At 48.3% G+C, this 11,076-nt stretch overlaps 1 protein-coding gene across 1 annotated transcript in view; it reads left to right on the top strand.

Annotated features, from left to right (window-relative positions):
- Positions 1-3,081: 3,081 nt before the first annotated feature.
- Positions 3,082-11,076, top strand: part of LOC123746608 (ski oncogene) — a 270,304-nt gene continuing 262,309 nt past the window's right edge. The window contains exon 1 of the mRNA XM_045728256.2: positions 3,082-4,651. Within this exon, the coding sequence (XP_045584212.2) occupies positions 3,215-4,651 (1,437 nt within the window). The 5' untranslated portion in view covers positions 3,082-3,214. The remainder of the gene's footprint in view (positions 4,652-11,076) is intronic.

Below are 11,076 nucleotides of genomic sequence, written 5' to 3'. Positions count from 1 at the left end.
CTGGCTACTAGGTACGACATATATATATATATATATATATATATATATATATATATATATATATATATATATATATATATATATATATATATATATATATATGTCGTACCTAGTAGCCAGAACGCACTTCTCGGCCTACTATGCAAGGCCCGATTTGCCTAATAAGCCAAGTTTTTATGAATTAATGTTTTTTCGACTACCTAACCTACCTAACCTATGCTAGCTTTTTCGGCTACCTAACCGAACCTAACCTATAAAGATAGGTTAGGTTAGGTTAGGTAGGGATGGTTAGGTTTAGTCATATATCTATGTTAATTTTAACTCCAATAAAAAAAAATTGACCTCATACATAATGAAATGGGTAGCTTTATCATTTCATAAGGAAATAATTAGAGAAAATTTATTAATTCAGGAAAACTTGGCTTATTAGGCAAATCGGGCCTTGCATAGTAGGCTGACGAGTGCGTTCTGGCTATTAGGTACGACATATATATATATATATATATATATATATATATATATATATATATATATATATATATATATATATATATATAAATCGGCGAAACGTTGTTCGAGAAATGATCGAACGTCATCAGTTGTGACTGATAAATAAATAAAATAAATAAAGAGCGAAATAAACCGTTTTTCATTCATAAACAAGGGATTTGGCGGCTGGATTAACAAGCATTTGGGCTTTGTTTATGAGAACGGGTTGTTTCTGTCCTGCCCAGGATTCGAACCCAGAATTCCCGATTGTGAGTCGAGAGTGACTCCGCTTGATTCTTATGCTCTTATGTTCAATTTAGTACATCAAAATAGTGACGTTGGGAACGCTCGAGAGGCCGAGCTGCTGGATCACCATCGAGAAATAATGGTTAATAATAATGATCTTTACACAGAAATTTGTGGCTTTTTATGCGGCTTAAAACTGTTGTCAGGTTACTAAATTTCTTCACGTATTTCCATATTGTGCAAGACTATTAACAAAAAACATCAGTATACTGGCGGTGTAAATAATAATACAAGAAAAAATCACAAAATTAATTATGGCGGCCTTGTAGGCAATTGTTTGATCTGTCTATTTTTGTTCATGCCATAATTATACGTTAAGTAAGCGAAATACATAATAACGATTCAGGAGTATAAAGTTCAAATTCAAATAACTTTATTGAAGTATAAATACAAACAAAAGGATAAGATAGCTGAAGCTATTCTCTCAACATTCTGAGTAATAAACATATACATTTCTTCCTTTACACAGTACAAAGTTAACATTAAAAATTCTTGCCATGATAGTAATCTCCGTGGCGCAGTGATAAAGCACTCGCCTGGCGCTTTGCGAGTGCATTGGCCTGGGTTCGTATCCTAGCCGGGGAGGATTGACTAGGCACCAATCCTTAACTGTACGCCTCTTCCCCCAGCAGTGAATGGGTACCAAGTTGTTAACTGATTTGGCGGGTCGTATTCCGGCGAAAATTAGGATTAAGGACCTGCCCGAAACGTGCTAAGAATGGCTTTACAAGAATGTAAGAAATCTTGTATATAAATATAATAATAATAATAATATTGGTAGTGGCAGACAGCCCGGTGACTTGCCTCAGTGTTGAGGAAGATCTGCCTCAGATACCGTCAATCTCTGCATAATACGCGCCCATCTCTGGTATTTAGTGTAATTATGGCGCTAGTTTGGTGGTCGTCAAGGCGCGAAGTTGCCGGTCACGGCGCGAGGCGGTGGTTGCGTCGCGAAGTGATGTTCGCGGCGTTTAGAGGTGCTCTCATCGCGAAGTGGTGGTCATGGTTTGAAGAGGTGGTCGTGGTGCGAGGCGGAGGTCATGGCGCGAGGTGGAGGTCATGGCGCGAGTGGTGGTCGTGGCGCGAGGCGGTGGTCGTGGCGCGAGGTGGAGGTCATGGCGCGAGTGGTGGTCGTGGCGCGAGGCGGTGGTCGTGGCGCGAGTGGTGGTCGTGGCGCGAGTGGTGGTCGTGGCGCGAGGCGGTGGTCGTGGCGCGAGTGGTGGTCGTGGCGCGAGGCGGTGGTCGTGGCGCGAGTGGTGGTCGTGGCGCGAGGCGGTGGTCATGGCGCGAGGTGGAGGTCATGGCGCGAGTGGTGGTCGTGGCGCGAGGCGGTGGTCGTGGCGCGAGGCGGTGGTCGTGGCGCGAGTGGTGGTCGTGGCGCGAGGCGGTGGTCGTGGCGCGAGTGGTGGTCGCGGCGCGAAGGGGTGGTCGTGGCGGAGGTCGCGGCGCGAAGGGGTGGTCGTGGCGGAGGTCGCGGCGCGAAGGGGTGGTCGTGGCGGAGGTCGCGGCGCGAAGGGGTGGTCGTGGCGGAGGTCGCGGCGCGAAGGGGTGGTCGTGGCGGAGGTCGCGGCGCGAGGTGTCACGCTGCAATATTGTGACTGGGGCCGGTGTCGCGTGACTCACCCGCCTCAGACACAGCCTCGGTATATTTATCCTCCCGGGCTATTTTGGAATTGACGTGAACTTGTAAGGTTAGCGCTGGTGAGGAAGGTGGACGGTGGAGAGGTGCGACAGTCATCCATAATAATGGCCAGACTGACGGGAAGACAGCAGCGGCGAAGGAAATAATAGACGGGAAGTGTTGTGGCGGCGGCAGTGAGAGTCTGGGCGGCGTCGGACGCAGCCCGTCTGGCCGGCCAGGAGCTGAGTTTATCATTCCCCCGACAAGACTATCTTTTCTATATTAATTACTTATTACTCCCACATATCATCCTTATCACTCTTGGAGTGACTAGAGTGATAAACTCCTATGCTGTGTGGTGAGTGCGAATGCTGCTACAAATGTCGGATAAAATTAACCGGACATCATAAGCAGACGGGTGCAAGGTAAGCTATAATTGTCATATGGCATTTGCACACTTTTGGAAATATTTACGCAAATATGCACCATTACGAAATGTACATTTGACTTGATATATTATATCCACAATAAATTCATTGCCTGGAAACAACGGTGTTATAAAAATATGGTTTGGTTGTGAGGTAATATAGGAGTAGACGTGGCAACAGCGCGGGTGGGCGGGGGAGGGGAGGAGAGGAGGAGGGGGGGAGGAAGAAGAGTAGAGGCTGGCGCGGCAGTGAGTGACGAGCCGCTGGAGAGGTAGGATGTACGTGCGCCGCGACCCAACACTGCAGTCAGTGCCGTGATCACCATGTTGTGCTAGTGCCAAGAGTGCCCAGTGTGAAGTAAATAGCCCTTATGGCGACACCGGACTACAGCCCGCACCTCAAGCGCGTGCTTAAATCCTACCAGAATGCAGCCATGACAAGTCTGCACGGGCCGGGACCTAACTCTTACCTGAGCGACGCCGGTATTAATAAAAAGTTGGTGGAGTGCGGTGAGGATCAGCCGTCCATCAGGCTCCTCGATGCCCACGCCAAGCACCAGATCTACCGAGAGCTCAGCTTCAAGAAGGCCCTCCTCTATGAGGATGCTCTCAAGAACAAGTCGGAGACGTGTAGGCGGTGTGTCGATGACAGCCAGTGTACGTGGCCACCTAGTCCGCCCACCACCCACACGCCCACCACCTGCACGCCCACACCCTGCACGCCCACACACAACACCCCAACCACCCAAACACCACCCAGCCACACGCCCACCAACAACACGCCCACCAACCACACGCCCACCAACCACACGCCCACCAACCACACGCCCACCAACCACAAGCCCACCAACCACACGCCCACCAACCACACGCCCACCAACCACAAGCCAACTTGTACAAGAGACCCCGAGCCTCGCTTGCCAGATATCAAAGACACTGCTGTAGATACTGCCACCACTGCCATCAGTTCCCCCACTGCCAGTGTCCGGTGCTCGGGCAGCGACACCTGCACCTCGGACACCACCACCACCACCACCTGCAGCAGTGGTGGTCCTGGCGGGTCGTGGGTGGAGCCAGGCATGTTCCTGGCCCCACCGCCCTTCCCTCCGCAGCCATGGCCGGTGCTCGCTGCTGCAGACAAGGGCTCCCCTGGGGCTGCCCGGGGGCGTCAGGAGACCCTGCTCGACGGGGAGCCCATCGCCTGCTTCAACGTGGGCGGGGAGAAGCGTTTGTGCCTGCCGCAGATCCTCAACACGGTGCTGCGGGAGTTTTCCCTCGGCCAGATTAACGCCGTCTGCGACGACCTGCGGATTTTTTGCTCGCGCTGCACGCCGTCGCAGCTAGACGCCTTGCGTGTGGCGGGCGTACTGCCCCATACTGCCAAGTCCTGTGGACTCATCACCAACACTGATGCCCAGAGGCTCACCCAAGCCCTGCTGCACGCCCACCCCACCCGCGCGCCCGCCCAGGCCCCGACACACTCGCAAGAACACCCACACCTGCGCGTCTACCACACCTGCTTTGGGAAGTGTAAAGGACTTGTGTGGGACGACCTGTACACCTCTGGCGGCGCCGCCTGCATCGAGTGCGAGGAGTGCCACGGACTCTTCCCCCCGGCCCGTTTCGTCTGCCACGCCCACAGAGCACTCGAAAACCAGACTATCCACTGGGGCTTCGAGGCCGAGCAGTGGCGCACCTATCTCCTGCTGGCTAAGGATCAGCAAGTGCCTCTGGAGAAGGCTGAGGTGCAACTCAAAGCTTTTAAGAACAAGTTTGATCCAGTTGGTGCCAATTACAAGCGCAAACAGGTGAGTACACCATAACAATTGGTTGTGCGTCTGATGTTAATTTGAGACTCGTGCCATGTATAGTCGTGACAACATTAGCGTAAAACATTGTTTCTGCTTGAAACAATTGTGCGCTAACTCTTGTATTATTGATCTGAACGTAAGTTATGGGTCTTGAGTGAGTGGAGGACATCAACCTAGCTCAATACTGGTGAGTTATTTGTGGTGAAGTTATTCACAGTGCGCCTCTTGTATTCTCACCTAGTTGTGCTTCGGCTCTGGTCCCACCTTTATATATATATATATATATATATATATATATATATATATATATATATATATATATATATATATATATATATATATATATATATATATATATATATATATATTTAATTGTTCCACCGGAAAGTTTTTGTAAACAAATTTATTTTTATAAGAGGAGAACTGCAGTGAAGTCTGCCCCCTGCGCTCAGTCAGACGTTACTTCAATGTAACGTAACTTAACTTCACCCTACACAATATGCATTAATCCCTCAAATCCCAATAGTGGGTGGTTGCCAGGTCGTGTGGCTAGTCGACCCATCGAACAGTCGTACATTTAGAGAAGTTTTCGCATCCTCTAAATATCTTTAGATGATGGACAATATCAGACGTTGTTGTTGTTGTTTTAGATTCAGCTACTCAGAACAAGTTCCAAGTAGCACGGACTATGGTGAGCCCGTAGTGGACTTACCTGGCACAGAAGCGGGGCAAGTAGCACGGGCTATGGTGAGCCCGTAGTGGACTTACCTGGCACAGGAGCGGGGCAAGTAGCACGGACTATGGTGAGCCCGTAGTGGACTTACCTGGCACAGGAGCGGGGCAAGTAGCACGGGCTATGGTGAGCCCGTAGTGGACTTACCTGGCACAGGAGCGGGGCAAGTAGCACGGACTATGGTGAGCCCGTAGTGGACTTACCTGGCACAGGAGCGGGGCAAGTAGCACGGGCTATGGTGAGCCCGTAGTGGACTTACCTGGCACAGGAGCGGGGCTGTAACTTTTTGGGTGTGAGACGTACAAGCTTGCTTGCATACATACAAGCGTGGTAATTGCCAGCATGCGAGCAGCAGGTCACCTTGCGGCAGCAACTCTCTTGTCTTCCTCTCACTCGTAGCCGAGGCCCCGTCACCACCCAGCCACGCACTCGTAGCCGAGGCCCCGTCACCACCCAGCCACGCACTCGTAGCCGAGGCCCCGTCACCACCCAGCCACGGACGGCTCCGCCCAGACAGACAGACATCCTTGGGAGCCAGACGGCTGCTCTCTGCCTGACTGCCTCCGCTTACCTCCCTACACTTACTTGCAAACGTCATTACCTAAAACATGCTCTCGTCATTACTTGCAACATGGATCTGCCACATGCTCCTGTCATCATATGCTCCTGTCATCACCTGTCACATGCTCCTGTCATCACCTGCCACATGCTCCTGTCATCATATGCTCCTGTCATCATCTGTCACATGCTCCTGTCATCACCTGCCACATGCTCCTGTCATCACCTGTCACATGCTCCTGTCATCACCTGCCACATGCTCCTGTCATCACCTGTCACATGCTCCTGTCATCACATGTCACATGCTCCTGTCATCACCTGCCACATGCTCCTGTCATCACCTGTCACATGCTCCTGTCATCACCTGTCACATGCTCCTGACATCACCTGCCTCATGCTACCTTACCTTGAGGTTACCTTGAGGTGCTTCCGGGGCTTAGCGTCCCCGTGGCCCGGTCGTCGCCCAGGCCTCCTGGTTGCTGGACAGGTCAACCAGGCTGTTGGACGCGGTTGCTCGCAGCCTGACGTACGAATCACAGCCTGGTTGATCAGGTATCCGTTGGAGGTGCTTATGTAAAGGGGGAATTGTATATGTTTATCTCTCAGAATGTTCGGCAATATGTTTATTGTTTGTAATGTGTGTCTATGTATGTATTAACACGTACTGAACGGGGTGAGAATAGCTTGAGCTACCTCATTCCTTTGTGTGTATTTTACCTCAATAAACTTATTTTAATTTCAATTTCAATTTCAATTTTGGAGGTGCTTATCCAGGTCTCTCTTGAACACAGTGAGGGGTGATCCAATTATGTCCCTTATGTGTAGTGGAAAGCGTGTTGAACAGTCTCGGGCCTCTGATGTTGATAGTTCTCTCTTGAACACTGTGAGGGGTCGGCCAGTTATGCCCCTTATGTGTAGTGGAAAGCGTGTTGAACAGTCTCGGGCCTCTGATGTTGATAGTTCTCTCTTGAACACTGTGAGGGGTCGGCCAGTTATGCCCCTTATGTGTAGTGGAAAGCGTGTTGAACAGTCTCGGGCCTCTGATGTTGATAGTTCTCTCTTGAACACTGTGAGGGGTCGGCCAGTTATGCCCCTTATGTGTAGTGGAAAGCGTGTTGAACAGTCTCGGGCCTCTGATGTTGATAGTTCTCTCTTGAACACTGTGAGGGGTCGGCCAGTTATGCCCCTTATGTGTAGTGGAAAGCGTGTTGAACAGTCTCGGGCCTCTGATGTTGATAGTTCTCTCTTGAACACTGTGAGGGGTCGGCCAGTTATGCCCCTTATGTGTAGTGGAAGTGTGTTGAACAGTCTCGGGCCTCTGATGTTGATAGTTCTCTCTTGAACACTGTGAGGGGTCGGCCAGTTATGCCCCTTATGTGTAGTGGAAGTGTGTTGAACAGTCTCGGGCCTCTGATGTTGATAGTTCTCTCTTGAACACTGTGAGGGGTCGGCCAGTTATGCCCCTTATGTGTAGTGGAAGCGTGTTGAACAGTCTCGGGCCTCTGATGTTGATAGTTCTCTCTTGAACACTGTGAGGGGTCGGCCAGTTATGCCCCTTATGTGTAGTGGAAGCGTGTTGAACAGTCTCGGGCCTCTGATGTTGATAGTTCTCTCTTGAACACTGAGGGGTCGGCCAGTTATGCCCCTTATGTGTAGTGGAAGCGTGTTGAACAGTCTCGGGCCTCTGATGTTGATAGTTCTCTCTTGAACACTGTGAGGGGTCGGCCAGTTATGCCCCTTATGTGTAGTGGAAGCGTGTTGAACAGTCTCGGGCCTCTGATGTTGATAGTTCTCTCTTGAACACTGTGAGGGGTCGGCCAGTTATGCCCCTTATGTGTAGTGGAAGTGTGTTGAACAGTCTCGGGCCTCTGATGTTGATAGTTCTCTCTTGAACACTGTGAGGGGTCGGCCAGTTATGTCCCTTATGTGTAGTGGAAGTGTGTTGAACAGTCTCGGGCCTCTGATGTTGATAGTTCTCTCTTGAACACTGTGAGGGGTCGGCCAGTTATGTCCCTTATGTGTAGTGGAAGCGTGTTGAACAGTCTCGGGCCTCTGATGTTGATAGAGTTCTCTCTCAGAGTACCTGTTGCACCTCTGCTCTTCAACGGGGGTATTCTGCACATCCTGCCATGCCTTCTGGTCTCATGTGGTGTTATTTCTGTGTGCAGGTTTGGGACCAGCCCCTCTACTATTGTCCACGTGTAAATTATTATGTATCTCTCCTGCCTGCGCTCAAGAGAATACAGATTTAGGCTCTTTAGTCAGTCCCAATAGTTTAGATGTTTTACTGAGTGGATTCTATTCTCAACGGTAACAACGTTCTCCTCGTAGTTTATAAATGGCTTCATAGTCGAATGAAATTTTTTATTTATTTGGATGTGATAGAGTAAATAAGTATGGCGGCCTATATGAGGCTGTAAGACAAGAGCCTCTCAAACAAAAGTGACCCATATCAATACTTTATAAGTTGATACTTATAAAGTATCAACCTTACCTTGAGGTGTTTTCGGGGCTTGGCGTCCCCGCGGCACGGTCGTCGACCAGGTCTCCAGGCCTTAACTAATGATGATACTTTATAAGTAAGTCTATAGGGCTTTCAGGGGTGGAATATTGTTGCACACTAACAGCCCCATTCAAAGCTGGAGAAGTTGCTGACCTAGAGAGAATACAGTTAAATTTTACCCCCATCCAATCCTTTCGATAAAACATCTTAATTATTGAGACCTCTTTAGGAGCCGGTCGGCCGAGCGGACAGCACACTGGACTTGTGATCCTGTGGTCCCGGGTTTGATCCCGGGCGCCGGAGAGAAACAATGGGCAGAGTTTCTTTCACCCTATGCCCCTGTTACCTAGCAGTAAAATAGGTACCTGGGTGTTAGTCAGCTGTCACGGGCTGCTTCCTGGGATGGAGGTCTGGTCGAGGACCGGGCCGCGGGGACACTAAAGCCCCGAAAGTATCTCAAGATAACCTCAAGATATACCCCCATCCAATCCTCTTAATAAAACATCTAAATTATTGAGACCTCTTACAAGCCCTCTCTTGAGCGCCGCAACACCAATATATTATAGTTAAGCTTGGACAGCAAATTATAGACCAGTTGCATTAACATCACACATAATTACAATTTTTGAAAGAGTGATTAGGAATCATATTTCTAGTTTTATGGAAAATAATGAACTACACAACCCAGGACAACATGAATTTAGAGCGGGAAGATCCTGTGTCACAGTTACTCAACCACTATGACAAAATCACAGAAGCCTTAGAAGAAAAGCAAAATACAGATGTTGTATACACGGACTTTGCAAAGGCATTCGACAAATGTGACCATGGAGTGATAGCTCACAAAATGAGGTCAATGGGAATAACTGGTAAAGTAGGACGCTGGATACTCAATTTCCTGGCGAACAGAACACAAAGAGTAATAGCCAACCATATAAAATAGAGTTTAATCGCAGTTAAAAGCTCTGTACCTCAGGGTACAGTCCTTGCACCACTGCTTTTCTTTATTCTCGTATCAGATACAGCTGGCCTTGGGGAGTAGAAGAACTCCCAGAACCCCATCAAGCAGGTATAGACAAAAATACAAGTCACAGCTTCGTATCGTCGTTTGCAGATGGCACAAAAATCAGCATGAAAATTACCTCGGCAGAAGACATTGAAAAACTACAAACCGATATTAAGATAAGTTTTCGACTGGGCACCAGAAAATAACATGATGTTTAATAGTGATAAATTCCAGGTACTCAGGTACGGTAAAAATGAGGACCTTAAACATAATACAGGTCGGACAGGGTACAAAACACGATCAAATCTGCCCATAGTAGGAAAGCAACATGTAAAGGATTTAGGAATAATGATGTCTGAGGACCTAACGTTTATGGAGCATAACCAAGCAAATATTGCGTCAGCCAGAAAAATGAAAGAATGAATTACGAGAACTTTCAAATCCATTGTGGGATCCCATCACGATGGTTGTACTCTTCAAGTCACTTGTGTTGAATTGCAAGCAAGCATGAAGTGCAAGCACTCCCAGCAAGCATAAGAAATATTGCCGGAACAACCGTGGACATCTTCAAGAGGAAACTAGATTTATTCCTCCAAGAAGTGCCGGACCAACCGGGCTGTGGTGGGTATGTGGGCCTGCGGGCCGCTCCAAGCAACAGCCTGGTGGACCAAACTCTCACAAGTCAGGGCCAGGCTTGGGGAGTAGAACCCCCAGAACCCCATCAAGCAGGTATTATAATTTACATCTGAAAATTATTTGATGGACTTGTTCCAAATCTACACACACATTTAATTCCCTAAATCCTACCATACCAGGTAACGTGAAAGCATGTTTAAAATAGCCCCATTGAAAGTATGGGTGCCATAAGTATTTTAAGAGACAATTGATATCCATTAGGATGAAGACTTTTCAGCAACCTCCCTCTAAATATAAGGGGCATAACTGGCCAACCTCTTTCGGCGTTTAATAAGGAACTTCATAAATACCTCTAAAGACCACTTAAACAACCGGGCTGTGATTCATATATCAGACCTGATTGACCAGACCGTCAACCAAAGACCTGGTCATAGACCGGGCCGCGGTGACATTGATCCTAGGAACAATTTCAAGATAAAGCTTGACAACATGAACGTAAACACAGCAGGGTAAAAAAAAAAAAAATTAACAGAATGTCGATGCATTCGGACCCGGGTCTTGATTCATGTAACTCCTTATTTAGGCCGTTGATCAAAGAAATGCAAAATACCAGTAGCACAGCCACTCTATAATTTGGAGGAAAAACTTAGATGCTAGCCTGATATTAGAGGCAATTAAATGTGAAGATATAGCCCCACTCCACAAGAGAGGTAGCAAAGTTGTGACTAAAAACTAGGCAAGCCATAAACCAGTTTGATGGAAACAATATTTTGGCCCACACAAGCCTCATCAACACGGACTTGGGACAGGAATGGCCTGCTTAAATTAATATGTATAATTGCCCGTCCCAAGCGGTCAATTTTGTTCCATCAATATTTCTTCTATTTGGAAGGAGACCGGGCCGTGGGGACACTGATCCCTGGAACCAGCAAAACGTGGGTAGGGCCCTGATGTTCACATAGTGTTCTCTGGTTGTGCCTGGCACC

Source organism: Procambarus clarkii, chromosome 90, assembly GCF_040958095.1.
Source record: "Procambarus clarkii isolate CNS0578487 chromosome 90, FALCON_Pclarkii_2.0, whole genome shotgun sequence".
Lineage (NCBI taxonomy): Eukaryota > Metazoa > Arthropoda > Malacostraca > Decapoda > Cambaridae > Procambarus > Procambarus clarkii.
This window is presented reverse-complemented; position numbering and strand designations above follow the sequence as displayed.